Source organism: Pelobates fuscus, chromosome 3, assembly GCF_036172605.1.
Source record: "Pelobates fuscus isolate aPelFus1 chromosome 3, aPelFus1.pri, whole genome shotgun sequence".
In the NCBI taxonomy this organism is placed as follows: Eukaryota; Metazoa; Chordata; class Amphibia; order Anura; family Pelobatidae; genus Pelobates; species Pelobates fuscus.
In genome coordinates this window covers 5,733,369-5,756,822 of record NC_086319.1, presented here as the reverse complement: position 1 = coordinate 5,756,822, position 23,454 = coordinate 5,733,369, and the positions used below count along the sequence as shown (strand labels likewise).

The 23,454-nt window shown below is 44.3% G+C and overlaps 1 protein-coding gene and 1 long non-coding RNA gene across 3 annotated transcripts in view; both read right to left on the bottom strand.

The window, feature by feature from the left end:
- The window catches only part of LOC134602112 (solute carrier organic anion transporter family member 1C1-like), a 50,588-nt gene that overhangs the window by 10,605 nt on the left and 16,529 nt on the right, over positions 1–23,454 (bottom strand). For both annotated transcript variants that reach the window (XM_063446640.1, XM_063446641.1), the window contains 5 exons: positions 19,725–19,831; positions 16,746–16,892; positions 14,411–14,509; positions 10,170–10,397; positions 9,534–9,698 (listed from right to left, as the gene is read on the bottom strand). In XM_063446640.1, the coding sequence (XP_063302710.1) occupies positions 9,534–9,698; positions 10,170–10,397; positions 14,411–14,509; positions 16,746–16,892; positions 19,725–19,831 (746 nt within the window). The remainder of the gene's footprint in view (positions 1–9,533; positions 9,699–10,169; positions 10,398–14,410; positions 14,510–16,745; positions 16,893–19,724; positions 19,832–23,454) is intronic.
- Positions 3,253–5,055, bottom strand: LOC134602115 (uncharacterized). The gene is made up of 2 exons (XR_010090415.1): positions 4,850–5,055; positions 3,253–3,357 (listed from the first exon to the last, which is right to left on the bottom strand). It is a non-coding gene; the product is annotated as an uncharacterized LOC134602115 (long non-coding RNA).

Below are 23,454 nucleotides of genomic sequence, written 5' to 3'. Positions count from 1 at the left end.
ACTATGTGAACAGACTTGGTTCGTGGGATTTTATATTTGACTTGAGAACCGAACAGGCGCACGAACCAGAAACCACTCCAGAGCTTGTTAAGCCTAATTGACAGTTTGTAACACTTTACACTGCAGTGTTCTAAGTGTTCATCTGGGTGGCCGCTGTTTGCATGAACGACCACGAGGTGGAGGCCATCTTGTTCCTGCGAACACAGGCAGCGGTGTTTGGTCGTCGAGTTCATGGAACTGTTTTCTGACACTGAAACCCCCGAACACTGCTGGACTTCCAGGGTCACCTGCGTTCGGTTCTACACAACTTAGAGGGCACTGTTCGATGCGAACGTTCCCACGAAGAAAGGTAAACAATCTCCAGGGTAAGAACATTGACTATGTTCGGTAGTTTGTTCGGTTTTTAAACTACTGAACTAGACGGACCACAAGCCCTGATTCTCTGGAACTGTTTTGGGCATGGGACCGACTGCCAGGAAATTCCTGAACCCCTGAACCGATTTGGGTGATTTTTGTATATGTTGATCAACCCGATTGGGGCTATCAGGGGAGGCAACATTTGTGTGCATTTTGTGTGTTTAAAGGTATTTTGGGGGGGTTTGTAAAAACGTATGTTTTCCGTGCCTGGAGATAATTGAGTTTAATACAGTGCTGACTCAATTATCTCTCAGGCACAGGGGAGGGATTGACCAATTTTGTATGGGAGTGTCCTGGACCTGAGAGCCAATGTAATTATGTGTATGCTTTTACTGTAGTCTACTCTCGGGTCCAGAGGGGAGTGCCCCTTGCATGGGGACCTGCATATAAGGCCAGTTGTGGCTGCCATTAAACAGAGTCGACCAGGGCCGGCGCCACCTGTAAGGCGACCTAGGCAGCCGCCTAGGGCGCAACTTACCAGGGGGCGCCGGATCCCTGTCCCCGGTGCACCTCCTCATTCTGCGCCGCCTGAGCGCTTTAACAAGCCCCAGGCGGCGCAGCACTGCTGCATGGAGGGCGGCCGGGTTTCAGTGACCGGCAGGAGGGAAGCGCAGAGCGAGTGAGCACTGAGTGAGCACTTCCTGTCAGTCCGCCGGCGGCCGGGTACAGGAAACAGAGGTTCCTGTCCCGGGTTCCGCGCCGCCCGGCCACACTACATGGGCAGGAGGGGAGGGTAAGGACCACTATGGGAGGGGGGGAATAACGGACCACTATGGGATGGGGGGGGAATAACGGACCACTATGGGATGGGGGGTGGGGAATAACGGACCACTAGGGGAGGGGGGGTGGGGGGGGGAATAACGGACCACGAGGGGGGGGAATAACGGACAACTAGGGAAGGGGAGGGAATAACGGACCACTAGGGGAGGGAGGGAGGGGGGGTTGGATAAGGACCGGGGGGGGGGTGGATAAGGACCATGAGGGGGGGAAAGGACCACTAGGGGAGGGGAGGGAGGTAAGGACCACTGGGGGTGGGTAAGGACCAGGGGGGGGGCTAAGGACCAGGGGGGTAAGGACCATGAGGGGGGGAAAGCACCACTAGGTGAGGGGAGGGAGGATAAGGACCACTAGGGGAGGGAGGGAGAGGGGGGATAAGGACCACTGGGGGGGGGTAAGGACCAGGGGGGGTAAGGACCACTAGGGGAGGGGAGGGAGGATAAGGACCACTAGGGGGGTAAGGATCATGAGGGGGGTAAGGACCACTAGGGGAGGGAGGGAGAGGGGGGGATAAGGACCACTAGGGGAGGGAGGGGGTGGATAAGGACCACTGGGGTGGGTAAGGACCACTGGGGGGGGGGGTAAGGACCACTAGCGGAGGGGAGGGAGGATAAGGACCACTAGGGGAGGGAGGGAGAGGGGGGATAAGGACCACTAGGGGAGGGAGGGGGTGGATAAGGACCCCTGGGGGTGGGTAAGGACCAGGGGGGTAAGAACCACTGGGGGGGGTAAGGACCACTAGGGGAGGGGAGAGTAAGGACCACTAGAGAAGGGGGAGGAAGGACCACTAGGGGAGGGGAGGGAGGGTAAGGACTACTACGGGAGGGGAGGAGGGAGGAAGGACCACTAGGGGAGGGGAGGGGAGGGTAAGGACCACTAGGGGAGGGGTGAGTCAGGACCACTGGGGGAGGGGGGTGAAGGAACACAGGGGGAACAGGGGTGGGAAGGTAAGGACCACTGAGGGAGGAGGAGGGGAGGTCCACTAGGTGTTTGGGAGAGGGAGGACCACTAAGGAGGGGAAGGACCACCAAAGAGGGGTAAGGAGGGAGGACTACTAAGGAGAGGGAAGGAGGGTAAGGACCACTAAGGGGGGGGGGGAATTACCACTAAGGGGGTGGTGGGAGTAGGGGAACGTCTACTAAGGGGTTTGAGAGAGGGAGGACCACTAAGGGGGGGAGAGGGGAGTGAGAAGACCACCAAGGGGGGACTGCAGAGGGACAGGGGGCCAAGGGAGAGCACTAAGTGAGACACACACACACACAGAAACATACAATGCATTCCTACTCACACACAATACATCCCTTACGTTCTCTTACATAATTAATGCACCCCTTACAGACACACACTGCATTCAATTACATACACAGAAACAAACCTTGCACCCCTTACACACACACACACACACACACACACACACAGAAACATACAATGCATTCCTTACACGCAAACACACACTACATCCCATATAAACACACTACATCCCTTACACAAATTGCACACATAAAAAATCCCCAACTCATGGATGGGCCATGTAGGTGGATTTATGGGTGGGCATTGTAGGCGTATGCCCCCTGGGGGCCCAGACCTTGAGCTGTGTAAGGGGCCCTAAAAAATTGAGCTGCTTCCTGTTCGTTAATTGTTGTGAGCACTGTTAAAAACAGTCTCCAGAGAGCCTCTTCTACACCAGACCTGTGGAGCCAGACTGAGCCCATCATCAGCCTCTTGTCCTCATCTGGTGGTAAGTAGGCAATTCAATATATTATTAGTGGCACTAATCTCTAATTTACCGCACATTAAATGGATACTATAGTCACCAGAAGCACTACAGCATAATGTAGTGGTTCTGGTGTCTATAGCCTCTGCCTGTAGGCTTTTTAATGTAAACACACTGTCTTTTCAGATAAAAGACACTTTGTGAAGACTGGCGTTGGCCCATATGGCAGAGCATATGGGCGGGGCATTGTGATGTCACATGGTGGGCAGGACATATGGGGGGGGGGCGGCAAAATTGTTTTTGCCTAGGGCGGCAAAAATCCTTGCACCGGCCCTGGAGTCGACTTACCCTTCATGAAGTCTAGGCTCATGTTTGGGGGATTGGGAGCTATATTCACACTCTGGTGATTGCTATACTCCTTATACTACCTGGGTTTATAATCACTTGCTCTTGTAAGAGCTATTCTGCTTTGCTCCCTGGAACCTCGAGATTCTCCTCTGCCGGCTAATGCAGGGCTGGCACTCCATTAGATCTCCCCGGTCCGCAGGCACATTGTTGGCAGCCAGCAGGGGAGGGAGGGAGAGAGGACCGAAAGCTCAGCCTGCAGCTCTTCTGGGTTCTACTCTCGCGACCACGGAGCGTTGCCACGGTTACCACGGCAACGCTCCAAATCTCGCGAGAGTGAACTCTAGCCCTGGAGCTATGGGCTAGAGTTCACTCTCACCACTGTGACCACCAGGGATTCCCCACTGGACCAGCAGGGATTGAGACATGTCCCTCCTCCTCCCCCAGTAAAGGTAAGAAGGGAGGGGGGACATACATTTATTTATTTTATTGCCCCCCATACATACACTGCCCCCCCATACATACACTGCCCCACAAACACTGCCCCCCATACACACAATGCCCCACAAGCACTGCCCCATACACACACTGCCCCCATACATACACTGCCCCACAAACACTGCCCCCCATACATACACTGCCCAACAAACACTGCCGCCCATACACACACTGCCTCACACACACACACACTGCACAACCATAGATACATTGCCCCCGACACACATACACTACACACATTGCCCCACACACACACGGCCCCCTCATACACACATTGCCCCACAGACACATACAGTGCCCCACACACACTGCTGCCCCCCCATACACACATTTCCCCACACATACATACAGTGCCCCACACACACATACAGTGCCCCCCATACATACACTGCCACACACACACATACAGTGCTCCCCATATACACAGTACCCCCCCATACACACACTGCCACCCATACACACATAGCCACACATACACACGTACACTGCCCCTATACACACGTACACTGTCCAATATACACATTGCCCCCATACACATACAGTGCCCCCATACACACACTTCCCCAAACACACATACAGTGCCCCCCCAAACACACACACACACACATACAGTGCCCCCCATAGACACTCTGCCACACACACACAAACAGTGCCCCCATACACACACTGCGCCAAACACACATACACTGCAAGCCTCACACACACACTGCAACTCTCACACACTGCCACCCTCACATACACACTGCAGCTCTCTCACACACACACTGCCCCACACATACACTGCCCCATAACACACACACTGCAACCCTGACATACACTGCCGCCCTCACTCACACACACTGCACCTTTCACACACACACTTCACCCCTCACACATACCACTGCTCCTATGCCTTATATCCCAGCAGACCCCAGGTAAGTTGTCAAACTGTTCTTAAACGGTTTGACTACTTACTCTGGGATGGGATCCTGGCACTACTGGCACCATAACTACTACACTGAGCTGTAGTGGTTATTGTGCCTGGATTATTTCTTTAAATAATCTACAAGTGCCCCCCCCCCCCCTGAGATCAGGCTCTGGAACCGCCACTACCTGGACTAGGAGAGGTCTACCCACTGGAAGCTGGATGCTGGTCTTGGGTCCAGGGTGGGTGGAGGACAGCGAGACCCCAATCAAGCTGTGGTGGTTTGTGGGGTTTAAGGTGCTTATGGTGTCCGGTGCAGTGCTTATGGTACTCAAGGATTACTAAGACGCAGCGATTGACAGAGGTACCCGATCGGGGTGCTAGGCGGCCCGTCACACCTTGGCTGACCAATATCCCAAAGGGACATTTTTTGTAAGGTAACGGAGAAACTGTTACAATCAATCAAATTTTTTATTACGATCTTTAGTTTTAAAGAAACTATTTTTCTAAAAAAAGTACGATGTGGAAAGTTTACAAAAAGATTTAGATCAGATTTAGATCAGATAGGTCAAATGGATAGATCTCCACTATTAGAATAAAGAAGAAATGACGAAAATATTAATAAACAAGTTCTACTTATTGTTAATTGCTCAAGTAATGTAGGTATTCTTTACAGAATAGTGAGTCTCGGTATATTTTACAACAGGAACATGACTTTCAAGACAATATAGGTTTTAAATCAACATTTAATTATAGAGGGGCACAACACTTTAACCCCTTAAGGACCAAACTTCTGGAATAAAATGGAATCATGACGTGTCACACATGTCATGTGTCCTTAAGGGGTTAAACTTCTAGCGATGTGAAGACAAATAATGGAAATTGGAATAACTTTTTAACTAACTGGTCAGCACAAAAAAGGATGTTTTTCACTGTGGCATGTGTAATGCATATAAAAGCACTAATATTACTAATTTAAATGTAAAGAGTGTAAATCCTTTTTTATTAAGAGAATATATGATATTAAATTTCATGGGCAGATCCTGTGTTTGGTGTTTGGCACCCCCTCATGTTTTTTAATGTTTTTTTTGTCTTCTACAAAACCCTTGCTCAGTCCCCTATCTAAAAAACCCCGGCCCAGCCCCTCCTCTACAAAAACCCTGCATCCCCTTTACAAAAACCCCTGCCCCCTCTGCAAAAACCCTTGCACCTCTCTCTAAAACCCCTGCCCCTATATGCAAAAATCCATGCCCCCTCTACAAAAAACCTTGTTCCCCTCTACAAAAACCCTGCCCCATCTACAAAAAACCCTGCCCCCCTCTCTACAAGACTCCTGCACCCCCCTTCACAAAAAAACACTTGGTACCCATTAAAACTATTTTTTTAGCAAGCACTCCCCCTGCTCCTTTGCCTGCTCGCTGCTCCCCACTGATCTGGACTGCAGACGCTCTCGCCATGGCTGCACCGCCCACACAGAGTGTCAGAGCAGATCCCTGCGCTTCTGCTCAAAACACTGTGAGGGCGGAGCGTGTTGACAGCACGACATTGAGCCCCTCCACGTTCCTCCTCCTACTGCCCACCAGCGGCTCTTGTTATGAGGATGGCACCCCCGTAGCGAATAGCACTCAGAGCGGACTGCCCTCCACCCCCCCCCCCCCCCCCGCCCTAGTAGTACGCCACTGATCCAAATATTTTCTGGAAAAATATAACTTTGATCCTAAAAAATAGGAATTTTTAGGTATAGACAAGATTACTAAACATTGGAGGGGGAGGAAATATTGATAATGATTTGAGTAAAAAATAAATTAAATGGATTTTTGAAAATAAAAGTCTGATTATAGATATTGAAATGAATCTTAGCTATATAAGAAACACTTCATTTGTCTTTGATATATTCTGCTTCATTACTGATTTCATTCAGTGAAACGCGTCAAGTGAAGACTTTTTATTCCTGTTTGGACTGGTATATTTCCTGTCTTTATACTCCTTTATACTTGTTCTTATTTCATCCAGTCCTTGGAATTTTATATATATGTTTAATTTGTCTGGGTCCTCAGGTTGGGATCATTCCAAATAATCTCCAGGTCATTGTTTTAGTCTCTGTAAGTAGGATACTACCTATATACCTTCTATGGTTTGTTAGCATATTGCATATTGGTCTTCCTTGTTTCTGTTTCTTTTTATACATATTGGTGATACTTACCTGGCGCTGAGACTGCTGATCCTCATCCTCATATCCACAGACAGGGATTTTATCATCCACGCTTATAACAGCTCTTATAGCTCTATAGCTCTATTCAGTGTGAGTTCTACTAAGCTCTACTAAGTGTGAGTTTTCCTTTGGCACTTTAGTTCACGTTATTGTAGTTAAACACTACTACACATTTTTTTGTTATTTTTGTTTGTTTTTAAGATACATCCCGCGCAAGATCTTTCCAGCATTTGTATGTACCATTTTACAGATTTTTAAGCACCGTTCGCTATTTTTAGTTTATTTTTGTACATTTGCTATGCACAAGGTTAGGGGAATCCTTGTATGTGAATTTGCTGCTCACCAAGTAGATATCGATAGCCTGCTATCCCTCTGTTGATATAAGATTTAATCCCTTTTTACTTATGTTTTACACAATTGCCATTAATTAATGCTACGCCCAGATACACTTTATATCATTATGCACTTTAAGGTTGTAAATTATAAAGAGATTTTGTAATATTTATAATATATATTGGAGTTACAGTATATACACTTCTGACAAAGCGTATTATTTTAAATGTCTGTTAGTTCCAATATGTATACCATTACTTTAGCCCCCCCCCCCCCCTATATTTTCTCATTAATCTAAGTATGGGTTGTAGTATGTAATATCTTTTTACATTAAGTGTATTATTTTTCACCAGTCATAATATCAATAACAAATTATTTTATGTATTTTATCAATTATTCTCCCCTTTATGCCAATATCCAAAATGCAGAATACAGAGCTAGTTCTATGAGCCACGTCATTTGTATGCATCTCAACTGTGTTTGCATAATCTCTGATGTCGAGCTGCGTTGAAGTGGACCTCCACGATGTCACTTCTGGTGATGTGGCGTATAGTGATGGCACTTCCTGCTACTTGAGTTGAGGATCGGAGTACAAGCCCCATGATGTAGTGCAATCAGTGGAGTCGCATCGCGTCACTTATGGGTGGCGCGCAGTTCGAATGAACTACAGATCCCATGAAACTATGCGAACAGCAGAGCTGCGTTGCGTCACTTTCAGGTGGTGCATGCGGCCCCAACAAATTAAGGAAACGAGCCAGCATATCTATAGTCAATAGGATTCAAACATCTATATAAACTGGGACACTCCATAGATACACACACTTCTGAGGAAGCCCTGATGGGAGAAACTCATTAAGTGTGGTACTGCTGCCCCCTGTTAAATTCCTATTTATATTACTGTGTTTTAACTTGACTTAATATATTTTATACTTAAAAAAAAAAAAAAAAATTGGGCTTAATATATGGCGGCAATGCATCAGTGTACCTGACTCCTGCAACATGTTGGTGGATGCCGGCCAATGCGGATCCACGCCAATTTAAAGCCCCACATCTGCCCATGGTGGTGACGACGTCAGTGTGTGTGACGTCACGCGGGAGACGCGCACGCACATTCTGGGGTCAAAAGCCGATTTCGGACAATCAGATCAGTAAGAGGCTTATTTAAACGCATTTTTACTTCTCTTCATGGCCCTGTCGTGGTTTCCCTTAGTAGGTTATCCGAGAGAGTGTTCCTGAGCGTTTATTTCTCGTTTTTGACTTTGGCTTAGTTTTGACTTTCCTGTATTCTGTTATCCCTGACCTTTGGCTTTCCCTCATCGTTGTGTCTCCTTCTGTGTCCCTGACCTCGGCAAGTTTACTGACTATTCTGTGATACGTTAAGTCCGGCCATTCTAAGGCCCGGTAAGATGTTACTTTTAGTCCTTAGTGTGACACAATTCTGCGTGCTGCATCAACTAGTAATCCTGACAGTTGCTTGGTTTATGCGCAAAGTTTGAATTAACCGGACTAAACCAAGCAACGCTTTGTAACTAATTAAGGGGATGTACAGAACCTCGAGCCCCATACAATGATTTCTCTGGCTCTGAACGTCTGATAGCCCCACTATTTGCAGGGATCCTAGTAGGGACCTGGGGCTATCCAGCAATATATGTTTTACCTGTGTGACCCCTTCCCTTCCCGGGGCGCGGAGCCCCTAAGTGTTTCCCCATGTATATGGTGTGCTTTACTGTTGTACGGTTGGTATTTCCCAGGGCGGGAGATGGTTATCCCCCTCCGGTCTGGGATTGTGTTGATCCCCTGAGGGGCCATCAAGGTGGGTATATAACTGGAATAGCAGCAGTGAGGTAACATTATAAAATTACATATTATTTTAAAATAAAATTGCTTTGAAACTTATTATTTTGGTTTCTGGCTCCTTCTTTTATGAAATGTTCCACTCTCCAGTGGACCTGCAATTGAATCAAACTGCCAACATGATTTAAAGGTTGCTGTGATGTCTGCATAGCCCAGAGCTGGTTTACAATAGTCTGTAAAGATTGAGAGCTTACACATTAACCACTCTATTTCACTTTATCACATGATATTTCACACTATGATATATTATGATAACGAGATTGTGTCATTGTATGCCAGGAGGTAACTATAACCACTGTGTGTCCTGCCACCTTTGTTATTTTGTTTATTTAACTTGGTTTGTTGTAAGTGTAGAGGGTTAACATTAAACTTGGGTGATTTTATGTTTAACTGGGATATATTTTATAGCGCCAATTATCCCTCAATTATTTATTGGGAAGAATGTTTCAGTCTCCTGTGCAGGCGTGCCCATTACTCACCGGTTATAAAGTTGGCCTTGGAGATGGACTGACCGTATTGCTGCTCAATGTACTTTGGTTTGTACGTAATGAACCCCAGGAAGCTGTTCATTTGAAGGAAGGTCATAAGCAGGAGGAGGGAGTACAGGGGGGTGCACAGTAACTGTTTTAATGAGAGTAGAAATCCTGAAATACAGAAAGGAACAATGCCTTAAAACATAACATTACAAAGACTAACCTGCTCACAGTGCCTCAAGGGGGGATTCAGGCAAGAGAGAGGGCATCGCCAATGTGCATGGTCTTAAGCTGCACTGACCCCTATCATCCTAAACTCCCCCTCACTCACTGCTTCCTGCACCTCTCGTTTCCCATTATAACACACATGGAGCTTGTCACAGTGGTGACATTTTTATATGATCACAGTGAAAAAGCAGCCATCCTATACCACACTCTGCCTGGCTGAGAATGATGGTAGCTGCAGGCCAAAGCATCTAGAGAGCAGAAACTCCTACCTCCAACTCCCAAACCCTAATCTAGCCCGTATGTCCAGGACCCTAATTGCAAATATAAATACCCAGGAATGATCACAAAAACATTTCACAGTTGCCACTTTGACGCTCTCACTTGGTAGGCAGTATTGTGGAAGAATAATGTCACCTTTCATTGTCAGTTTTCTGTGCTGCTCAGAATTACTGGGCTCTTCCTTATTTTCATTAATTTTCATTTTTTCCTCAATAATCCCATCGACTTCACTTTGTTTTTTCAGACTTTTGGGCAAAAAACAAAACGGAATACCCGACAAAAGCGTTATCCCGGCAGCTACGAGAAATCCCAGCCACCAGGCTCCAACCCAACGGGTATCTCTTGGGTCGATGGTGATACTGTCTGGAAGAGAAGAGACAGCATGGAGTCAGGAACCAGGTTTGCCTCGTACTCTGAATGTCTTTACCTTTCATAAACTCTTAACCAGCAGGATCAGAAGACGTCCCTAGTACAGAGAGGAGCAGTTAGTAGAGCAGGGCTTCTCGTCTCTTAGTGGAGATGAAATAAGATCCCACATTGCCAGTTTGCCCCCTTTTACCCTGAGTATTGACATGGTTTATTTGTACCCCAGGTAATATTTGCCACTATGCCAAAAAAATACTCTTTCCTTCCAGCATATTATGTCTGACCGGATATTTATATGGGGGAAATTTATATATGAGATTTGAAGGCCCTCAAGCCCCTAGACCAATAATCACAGAACCATAGGTATAAAGGGAGGCGTTTATTGGCGACTAAGGGTTGGTGGCATCGTAGCCATCAGATGGGGTATTTAACTATTTAGAGTCAGTGGTAAGGTTCAATTAAACATTATGTCAGAGTCTGGGAAAGGAGAAGGTTTGCAGGCCACCACTCGCTGATTGACTCTCTCTTCCCTCCGAACATTGAATTGTGAATGGCGTTTGGTGAACAATGAGATACAGAAGACTTAATACCATTAAAGTCTCATGGGGGGTTTCATAGACCTCATGGGATGTTATGTTTAATTTTCCTGGTATAGTGTGGGGTTAGTATCAGATCACAGACAGGTGTTCATCACTTACCACACTCCGTCCCTCATTTATAGCCATCAGACTGACTCAAAACACTGGTAAACACTGAATACATGGGATTAATCAAAGAGCATGAGAGGAGAATCCCTATGGAAAATAAAGTTTCTCACCAAAAAAAGAACCATACCAATCTCACACCCATCTCATTTTACTCTTCCTCTAAATCCTCCTTCAATACTGCCCTCTGGAACGCACGCTCTGTTTGCAATATTACAAAATCCACTGCTGTCCACGACCTCTTCATCTCTCGTTCCCTCGATTTACCAACCTTAACAGAAACCTGGCTCTCCCCCTCTGACACTGCTACCCCTGCATCTTTATCCTTTGGTGGTCTTCAACTTACCAACAATCTAAGAAACTCTGTATGTAAAGGTGGTGGTGTAGGGTTTCTCCTCTCACTTCAGTGCTCCTTCAAACATCTACCCACGCCCCATTCCCTCTCTTTCCCATCATTCAAAATTCATTTCATTGGCCTTTTCAAACCTTTCTCTGCTAACATTGCTGTTATTTATCGCCCCCCCTGGTTCCCCTCTCCTCTTCCTTGAGCACTTTGCTGCCTGGCTACCCTAATTCCTCTCTTCTAATATTCCATCCCTAATTCTCAGGGACTTCAATATTCCCATTAAACCATCCTTGACCTCAGCAGCCTCTAAACTACTTTCAATTACTTCCTCCCTTGGGCTATCACAGTGGGCTAATTCTCCCACCCATGTAGCTGGCAATACCCTCAACCTAATTTTCTCTTATGCATGTACAGTATCTAATATCTGCAACACTCCATTTCCTCTCTCTGATCACCACCTCTTATCGTTTGCTCTCAAGTACCCCCTCACCCAACAACTTCAGCCTAACCCCCCTCAGCTCAGGAGGAACCTTAATTCTATTGACCTCTAGCAGCTGTCAGCTGATTTTAATTCACAACTGCTATCCATCCCTTCCCTCCCCTGTCCCTCACTGGCCATCTCCACATATAACACTACCCTCACCTCTGCCTTGAATGCTGCAGCCCCGTTTTAAACATGCACGTCGGAGAGGACACGCCCCCAACCGTGGCATACTAAATCAACACGCTACGTGCAAAGAAGCTCCGGTTGTGCTGAACGCTCCTGGAAGAAGTCTCGCACCCAGTCAGACTTTCTCCATTATAGATTCATATTGTGTTCATACAGCACAATCCTTACCCTCGCCACACAGTCATACTTTTCCTCTATCATTAGTTCATGCTCCCGCAATCCCAGGCATCTCTTTGACACCTTTTACTCTCTTCTTCGCCCTGCTGTGGCCACTCGCCAAACTAACCTTACAGCCAATAGCTTTTCATGCTACTTTACCGACAAGATTAAACAGCTAAGGAAAGATTTCTACCCACCTTGCCATTCTCTTTCTCAACCACACATTGATCATGCCTTTCCTACCCTTCCGACTTTCTCCCCGGCTACTGAACAAGAGGTGGCTGTGCTTCTCCTTTCCTCTCGCCCCACTACTTGCCTGCTCGATCCTGTCCCATCTCACCTTATAAGATCTGACTCCCCCTGTCTTGTGCCTTCCCTAACACACATCTTCAACTGCTCTCTCTCTTCTGGCGTTGTCCCTGCTGACCTTAAACATGTCCCTGTAGTACCTATCCTGAAAAAAACATCTCCCCCTCTTACTATCGTCCCATATCCCTGCTCCCTTTTTTCTCAAAGCTTCTGGAAAGAATTGTCTTTGTCCATGTGTCTCACTTCCTTAATTCCAACTCTCTCCTTGACCCTCTTTAATCTGGCTTTTGCCTTCTCCACTCTACTGAGACTGCTCTTATCTAAGTTACTGACGACCTAATCGTAGCTAAATCCAAAGGTCACTGCTCCATACTAATTCTTCTTGACCTCTCTGCTGCCTTTGACACCCTTGATCATGCTCTCCTTCTTCAAACTCTTCAATCACTTGGTCTCTGTCTTTTCGTGGTTTTCCTCATCTCTCCCAACGCTCATTCAGTGTCTTCTTTTCTAAAGATACCTCCTCCCTTCGTCCTGTCTCGGTTGGAGTTCCCCCTAGGCTCAATCTTTGGTCCTCTTCTATTTTCTCTTTATACTGCCTCTCTTGGCAAACTTATTACCTTATTTGGATTCCACCTGTATGCTGATGACACCCAGATGTATCTTTCCTCCCTGGACCTCTCCCCTGCCGTCCTGCAATGCGTCACTGCTTACCTTTCTTCCATCTCTGACTGGATGTTCTCCCGCTTTCTGAAACTCAATCTCTCTAAAACTGAGCTCCTTGTCTTTCCTCCTCCTAATACTGATCCTTCACTCTCGCTCTCCCTTCCCTTCAAGTCCATCCTTGCAAGCGCGCTGTCTTGGCGTCATACTTGACTCTAGCCTCATGTTGCCAAATCCTGAAGATTCCATTTAAAAAACATAGCCCGCATCCGCCCCTTTCTTACACAAGCTGCTACCAAGGAGCTTGTCCATGCTCTAGTAATTTCCTGCATGAATTATTGTAACCCTCTCCTGATCTTCCCAAAAGCCGTACTGCACCGCTACAGTCCATAAAGAACGCTGCCACCACACTGATTTTCCTCTCTAGTCGGTCCTCTCACACCTCACCCCTCTGTCAGTCCTTACATTGGCTTCCTGTATCCTATAGGAGTCAATTCAAAGTGCTAATCCAAACCTATAAAGCACTGAACAATTCTAGCCCCTCTTATATCTCTTTACAGATCCATAGGTACGCCCCTCCTCATTCCCTCCGCTCTGCTCGTTTCTTTCTCCTGTCTGAGGGCGGCTCCCTTACTATAGAATAGCCTGCCTACCGCCATCAGACTCTCCCCTAGTCTTCAATAATTTAAGAAGGGCCTTAAAACCCATCTCTCTCCTAAAGGGAAGCACTTTACTCTCTCCTCCAGCTCTGCGTCACTCCCACCTTTTTTGATTGATATTTCCTGTGTGTTTTATACCCCATCTCCTATAGACTGTAAGCTAGTTTGAGCAGGGTCCTCTTCAACCTATCGTTCCTGTAAGTTTTCTTGTAATTGTCCTATTTATAGTTAAATCCCCCCTCTCATAATATTGTATACCGCTACAGAATATGTTGGCGCTATATAAATGGCAATAATAATAATAATAATACAATTAATAGTCTGTATACAAGTTTGTCAACAGAAATCATTGGCTGAGCAAATTGTGTCCACTTAGCTGTAATATAGTAACATTAAGTAATTTATTACATATCAGGTTTTATTTTATAACAAGAAGATAAACAATATTGTATTAAACTATAAAACTATATAAAGTGTACAGGTAATGACTTATAGCAGCTCACCAAGATCTACAAATCCAATGTCAACGTAGAGTTTGGCACAGAAGGACCCCAGCATAAAGCCCGTCATTGGACCAAATAATGCCACCGTATGCAGGCATGCTGTTCAAAGCAAGAAAGGAAATAACAGAATATCATTACTTGTCAAAAATTGACTCTGAGACTCGACCCCTGGGTTAGGGTTCGCTCTGAGTAAAGCCAAGCTAATCACCCTATCACCCCAAATTTCATACACTGATATTACTGTCATATCGCAAACTGTGTTGTTTTCTTATCTCGCTTTCCTTGAATCCCATTTAAATTTAGAAACTTACAAATGCAACTAATAAAAAAGCTCCAAACGCTAAATGCTGATCCAGGAATGTAATCTCTCCTACTCAATGTCTAAAGGATGTCTAAAGTGGAGGTATCTCCCAGAGGGGCGGGAGTGGTATACGCCCTGATACCTATCGTTCTGTCTGTCTATTTATCTATCCATCTGTGGCGGATACACCGCTTGTTCGGGTGATTTATACTTATACTGTGTGTTTTTTCTCCTTGACCTTCTTCTATTGTACCTGCTCCCCATTCAGGTGCGCTCCTACGAAAGGAACTCCTTCGACTCCCGAACGTGGACAAAACCGAAATCCCATTTAGAACGCTAGTAGAACGTTCTCACCTCTAGCATAATTGCGAAACCGCAAGGAAAGCAATTAATGAGTGCTCCCCTGGGTGGCCACCATTTCGTACAGACGAACGCCAGCCAGGGGGAGCATTCGAACCCAAAACAGAGACGCTGCCCTTGCAGGTTTAAACACAGGAAGAAAAAGGAAATTGCTTGGAGAATGTGCCAGTGTGAGTTCGCCTGGGGTTGGTGGGGGCACTTTTGGGACGCTGGCTAGTTTGGCTTGCTCTCCAAGGCCTGGGAGACAAAGGGATCTCTTTATCCATGCTTTGGTTCCCAGGCACAGAGGATCATGGGATGAAGACCCCCCTGTCGTCCTGGATGGGAAACCCCTCACATGAGTGGCAGGCTTTCCATATTTGGGAGACAAAGGGACAGCCACCCCCCGTTCCCACGCTTGGGCTCCCTGCAGGAACCTGGGATATAACTCCTGTTTGTGTGAGTGGAAGACCCCTTGCATGGGGCTATGCATAAAATCCATGTGTGGCTCAATATAATTGTGTAGTACCTCCAGAACTGTGTGTCATCCAGTTACTGGGGGGAAATGGGTCTCTTTATATTACTATAAGTGGCTCCTGAGCGGCTGAAGGAAGGAATTAGTGGAGGTAACCGGTCAGGTTACCCATGGTCCGCTACACCATCCATCCACCAAGTCTGCATACCCTGGCAGAATTTGTGAAATTTTGGCATGGATTTTGAAAATATAACTGATCATGCAAAAAAGTTTATTTTATTGAAGGTTAGTGATTACATGAAGCCATTTATTATCACATTACCTCCTTTTTAAATCACCCAAATGGCCCTGATCAAAAGTCTACATACCCTTGAATGTTTGGTCTTGTTACAGATACACATACAGGTGAATATGTCAATCGGTTGGTCAAGTTGCCAGAAAGAAGCCTTTACTGCACAAATGCCACCAAAAAGCCCAATATGCCCAACACCTTGACACGCCTCACAGCTTCTGGCACACTGTAATTTGAAGTCACCACCATAAGCGCTATGTTTGGAGAGGGGTCAACAAGGCCTACAGTGAAAAGAGTACCATTCCCACTGTGAAGCATGGTGGTGGCTCACTGATATTATGGGGTGTGTGAGCTCTAAAGGCACGGGGATCTTGTGAAAATTGATAGCAAGATGAATGCAGCATGTTATCAGAAAATACTCTTTTGCACAAAGGCTGCGCATGGGAAGCTCTTGGACTTTCAAGCCTGACAATGACCTCCAGTGGTTACAGCAGAAAAAGGTGAATGTTCTGGAGTCTGACTTTAATATCATCGAGTCACTCTAGGGAGATCTCAAACGTGCGGGTCATGCAAGACGACCAAAGACTTTGCATGACCTGGAGGCATTGTGCCAAGACAAATGGGCAGCTATACCACCTGCAAGAATTGGGGGCCTCATAGATAACTATTACAAAAGACTGCACGCTGTCATTGATGCTAAAGGGGGCAATACACAGTATTAAGAACTAAGGGTATGAAGACTTTTTAACAGGGGTAATTTCATTTTTTTCCTTGTTGACATGTTTTGTTTTATGATTGTGCCATTCTGTTATAACCTACAGTTGAATATGAATCCCATAAGAAGTAAAAGAAATGTGTTTTGCCTGCTCACTCATGTTTTCTTTAAAATGGTACATACATTACCATACTTGTCTATCACATATTTTACCTATATAAAGAGGAGTGTTCTCTGGTCTTGAAAAATCATCAATATAAGAAACTCCCAAAGGGGTGATTGGTGTTTCTCCAATGCCTCGTAACATATTTCCAATTAACATGAAAATCCACCAGTAAGACTTTATTTCCTTTGTACAATCTGAAAAACATAACACCGTGATAGATAAGGGAACCATGGTAAAACAGACAAATCAGGAATCATATGCCACACCTGCACTTTTCAAACAAAGAGGTTCACTCCGGGCTCCCACATACATTAGGTGTATGTGGCGGGACCGCTGCCGTTCGTGAATTGTATGTACTATCCCCTGTGTCCACCCCATGTAATAGTGATGAATTCCTTTGCTTCCTGAATGGGGACCACCCCGCTACCCCATTTAGAATGTTGCATCAGAACATTCACACCTCTTAACGAAGTGTCAAAATCTCAAACCGCTAGGGAAACCTCGGCGCATGCCGACTCTGAGTGGCGGCCCGTTCGTTAGACAAACGCCATCCAGGGGGTGCATTCGCAGATTGCTTCCCACCATGTTTGGTTCCCGAATGAGAACCTCCCCAGTGCCTTTGGATTGTTCAAACCAATCAATTAGAAAGTTAGCAACTTGCAACACAAGTAGCAAGGGAAGTAATTAATAAGTGCTTCCCTGGGTGGCTGCCGTTCGTACAGACGAGCACCGGCCAGGAGACGCTTCCCTTGACTGGTTTCACCCAGTGAGCCTGCGAACAGAGGCAGTTTGTGACGGTTGCCATTCTGGGGGTCCCTGAGATTGGTGGGGACACTCTTTGGGGACAAGGCGGTTTTGTGGGCTTTCTGTGGCTTGGAGTCACAGAGGTGGGAAACTTTCCCGTGCTGGGACTTGCAGGTACAGAAGCTCATGGGATAAAGATCCCCTGGTCACCAGAGGTGGGAAACCCTGAGGATGGGTGGCGGGAACAGGGGACAAAGGGACTGGGGTTCCAGTTCCGTTATATGACCCCCTTGCATGGGGGAAAGTATAAAGCCGCATTTGGCCATTTGGAACTGTGTGTCGTCCAGTTACTGGGGAAAATGGGTCTCTCTCTTCATTAACAGCGGGGGTAGCCAACCGGGTTACCCAGGGCCCGCTACAGTGCACTGTGTAGGTTAGGTTACAGTTAGTTATACTGGGCGAGTTTATATTATTAAAGGGACACTCCAGGATCCCACACACGTTAGGTGCACTGTGTAGGTTAGGTTACAGTTATACTGGGTGGGTTTATATTATTAAAGGGACACTCCAGGCTCCCACACACGTTAGGTGCACTGTGTAGGTTAGGTTACAGTTATACTGGGTGGGTTTATATTATTAAAGGGACACTCCAGGATCCCACACACGTTAGGTGCACTGTGTAGGTTAGGTTACAGTTATACTGGGTGGGTTTATATTATTAAAGGGACACTCCAGGCTCCCACACACGTTAGGTGCGCTGTGTAGGTTAGGTTACAGTTATACTGGGTGGGTTTATATTATTAAAGGGACACTCCAGGATCCCACACACGTTAGGTGCACTGTATAGGTTAGGTTACAGTTAGTTATACTGGGTGGGTTTATATTATTAAAGGGACACTCCAGGCTCCCACACACGTTAGGTGCACTGTGTAGGTTAGGTTACAGTTAGTTATACTGGGTGGGTTTATATTATTAAAGGCACACTCCAGGCTCCCACACACATTAGGTGCACCGTGTAGGTTAGGTTACAGTTAGTTATACCGGGTGGTTTATATTATTAAAGGGACACTCCAGGCTCACACACACGTTAGGTGCACTGTGTAGGTTAGGTTACAGTTAGTTATACTGGGTGGGTTTATATTATTAAAGGGACACTCCAGGCTCCCACACACATTAGGTGCACTGTGTAGGTTAGGTTACAGTTAGTTATACTGGGTGGGTTTATATTATTAAAGGGACACTCCAGGCTCCCACACAGGTTAGATGCACTGTGTAGGTTAGGTTACAGTTATACTGGGTGGGTTTATATTATTAAAGGGACACTCCAGGCTCCCACACACGTTAGATGCACTGTGTAGGTTAGGTTACAGTTACACTGGGTGGGTTTATATTATTAAAGGGATACTCCAGGCTCCCACACGTTAGGTGCACTGTGTAGGTTAGGTTACAGTTAGTTATACTGGGTGGGTTTATATTATTAAAGGGACACTCCAGGCTCCCACACACGTTAGATGCACTGTGTAGGTTAGGTTACAGTTAGTTATGCTGGGTGGGTTTATATTATTAAAGGGACACTCCAGGCTCCCACACACGTTAGATGCACTGTGTAGGTTAGGTTACAGTTATACTGGGTGGGTTTATATTATTAAACGGACACTCCAGGCTCCCACACACGTTAGGTGCACTGTGTAGGTTAGGTTATAGTTATACTGGGTGGGTTTATATTAATAAAGGGACACTCCAGGCTCCCACACACGTTAGATGCACTGTGAAGGTTAGGATACAGGTAGGATAAAGGAGAGAAGAAGGATAATGAAGAGGAGGATAAACTAGAGAAGGAGGATAAAGGAGAGATGGACGATAAAGAAGAGAAGAGGATAAGGAAGAGAAGGAGTTGGAGAATGTAATAAAGGACAAACTTTTGATTCCTCCCTTTTCCCCGGGCCCCATATTTCCTGCCGTCCCAATTCCCTTTAAACATGGCTAGCTGCACACAAGTACTGACTGATGTCTGACCAGGCAAGAGAGGCCTTGTTTATAGACACGTCAAATCAAACATTAAATGTTGCCCTCATTAGGCCATGGGGGATCTCGTCCACTATTGGCGTCTGCCGCCATTTACTGTTTCCATGGCTGATTTTGGGATTACAGGCCCACAAACATTTATTAGAGAAGGGGGTGTTCTCTAGCACAGAGTTTGTCAGATTTAGCACTATTAATATTCCTGCAGTCAGATAAATCGGCAATAAATAATCCAGACATGACACTGAAAGCCTTATTACCTCCTTGGCTGTTTTCAATAAACGTTTGATTATCCAGACATGGGGAAACACTGAGGGAAACATTACTCCGTGACACAGTATGTGAACTCACAGATTCATATTTATAGCTGAAATAAAACACATATAACATTCCTCAAATCACTGATATAAATAACATATCCTTAGATCACTGTGTCTGTAACTGATTATATGTTTGTCACTGTATATATGTCTCTTTTTGTCACTGTGTCTGTATATGTGTCCCTCTCATTTTGTCTTATATCTCTGTTTCCAGTGTGTCAGTATATGTATCTCTGTTTGTCACTATGTATGTATGTCTCTGTGGATCACTATGTATGTATATGTATGTCTCTGTGTATCACTGTGTCTGTCTATGTATGTGTCTGTGATTCACTGTGTATATATGTGTCTCTGTGTGTCACTGTGTCTTTATATGTATGTCTCTGTGTATCACTGTGTCTGTCTATGTATGTCTCCGTGATTCACTGTGTATATATGTGTCTCTGTGTGTCACTGTGTCTTTAAATGTATGTCTCTGTGTATCACTGTGTCTGTCTACGTATGTCTCTGGGATTCACTGTGTATATATGTGTCTCTGTGTGTCACTGTGTCTGTATATGTATGTCTCTGTGTATCACTGTGTCTGTATATGTATGTATCTGGGATTAATTGTGTGTATATATGTCACTATGTATTTCTATGTATGTCTCTGTGTATCACTGTGTCTGTATATGTATGTCTCTGTAATTCACTGTGTATATATGTGTCTCTGTGTGTCACTGTGTCTTTAAATGTATGTCTCTGTGTATCACGGTGCCTGTATATGTATGTCTCTGTGATTAATTGTGTGTATATATGTCACTATGTATTTATATGTATGTCTCTGTGTATCACTATGTATGTATATGTATGTCTCTGTGTATCACTGTGTCTGTATATGTATGTGTCTGTGATTCACTGTGTATATATGTGTCCCTTGTGTCACTGTGTCTTTAAATGTATGTCTCTGTGTATCACTGTGTCTGTATATGTATGTCTCTGTGATTAATTGTGTGTATATATGTCACTATGTATTTATATGTATGTCTCTGTGTATCACTGTGTGCACCTTTGTCACTGTGTCTGTATATGTATGCCTCTGTGTATCACTGTGTCTGTATATGTATGTCTCTATGATTAATTGTGTGTATATATGTCACTATGTATTTATATGTATGTCTCTGTGTATCACTGTGTGCACCTTTATTTGTCACTGTGTCTGTATATGTATGTCTCTGTGTATCACTGTGTCTGTATATGTATGTCTCTATGATTAATTGTGTGTATATATGTCACTATGTATTTATATGTATGTCTCTGTGTATCACTGTGTCTGTATATGTATGTCTCTGTGATTAATTGTGTGTATATATGTCACTATGTATTTATATGTATGTCTCTGTGTATCACTGTGTCTGTATATGTATGTGTCTGTGATTCACTGTGTATATATGTGTCTCTGTGTGTCACTGTGTCTTTATATGTATGTCTCTGTGTATCACTGTGTCTGTATATGTATGTGTCTGTGATTCACTGTGTATATGTATGTCTCTGTGTATCACTATGTATGTATGTATATGTATGTCTCTGTGTATCACTGCGTCTGTCTATGTATGTGTCTGTGATTCACTGTGTATAAATGTGTATCTGTGTGTCACTGTGTCTTTATATGTATGTCTCTGTGTATCACTGTGCCTGTCTATGTATGTCTCTGTGATTCACTGTGTATATATGTGTCTCTGTGTGTCACTGTGTCTTTAAATGTATGTCTCTGTGTATCACTGTGTCTGTATATGTATGTCTCTGTGATTAATTGTGTGTATATATGTCACTATGCATTTCTATGTATGTCTCTGTGTATCACTGTGTCTGTATATGTATGTCTCTGTAATTCACTGTGTATATATGTGTCTCTGTGTGTCACTGTGTCTTTAAATGTATGTCTCTGTGTATCACTGTGTCTGTATATGTATGTCTCTGTGATTAATTGTGTGTATATATGTCACTATGTATTTATATGTATGTCTCTGTGTATCACTGTGTGCACCTTTGTCACTGTGTCTGTATATGTATGCCTCTGTGTATCACTGTGTCTGTATATGTATGTCTCTATGATTAATTGTGTGTATATATGTCACTATGTATTTATATGTATGTCTCTGTGTATCACTGTGTGCACCTTTATTTGTCACTGTGTCTGTATATGTATGTCTCTGTGTATCACTGTGTCTGTATATGTATGTCTCTATGATTAATTGTGTGTATATATGTCACTATGTATTTATATGTATGTCTCTGTGTATCACTGTGTCTGTATATGTATGTCTCTGTGATTCACTGTGTATATATGTGTCTCTGTGTATCACTGTGTCTGTATATGTATGTCTCTGTGATTAATTATGTGTATATATGTCACTATGTATTTATATGTATGTCTCTGTGTATCACTGTGTGCACCTTTATTTGTCACTGTGTCTGTATATGTATGTCTCTGTGTATCACTGTGTCTGTATATGTATGTCTCTGCGATTAATTGTATGTATATATGTCACTATGTATGTATATGTATGTCTCTGTGTATCACTGTGTCTGTATATGTATGTCTCTGTGATTCATTGTGTGTATATATGTCACTATGTATTTATATGTATGTCTCTGTGTATCACTGTGTCTGTATATGTATGTCTCTGTGATTCATTGTGTGTATATATGTCACTATGTATTTCTATGTATGTCTCTGTGATTCACTGTGTCTGTATATGTATGTCTATGTGATTCACTGTGTATATATGTGTCTCTGTGTGTCACTGTGTCTTTAAATGTATGTCTCTGTGTATCACTGTGACTGTATATGTATGTCTCTGTGATTAATTGTGTGTATATATGTCACTATGTATTTATATGTATGTCTCTGTGTATCACTGTGTGCACCTTTATTTGTCACTGTGTCTGTATATGTATGTCTCTGTGTATCACTGTGTCTGTATATGTATGTCTCTATGATTAATTGTGTGTATATATGTCACTATGTATTTATATGTATGTCTCTGTGTATCACTGTGTCTGTATATGTATGTCTCTGTGATTCACTGTGTATATATGTGTCTCTGTGTGTCACTGTGTCTTTAAATGTATGTCTCTGTGTATCACTGTGTCTGTATATGTTTGTCTCTGTGATTAATTATGTGTATATATGTCACTATGTATTTATATGTATGTCTCTGTGTATCACTGTGTGCACCTTTATTTGTCACTGTGTCTGTATATGTATGTCTCTGTGTATCACTGTGTCTGTATATGTATGTCTCTGCGATTAATTGTATGTATATATGTCACTATGTATGTATATGTATGTCTCTGTGTATCACTGTGTCTGTATATGTATGTCTCTGTGATTCATTGTGTGTATATATGTCACTATGTATTTCTATGTATGTCTCTGTGTATCACTGTGTCTGTATATGTATGTCTCTGTGATTCATTATGTGTATATATGTCACTATGTATTTCTATGTATGTCTCTGTGATTCACTGTGTCTGTATATGTATGTCTATGTGATTCACTGTGTATATATGTGTCTCTGTGTGTCACTGTGTCTTTAAATGTATGTCTCTGTGTATCACTGTGACTGTATATGTATGTCTCTGTGATTAATTGTGTGTATATATGTCACTATGTATTTATATGTAT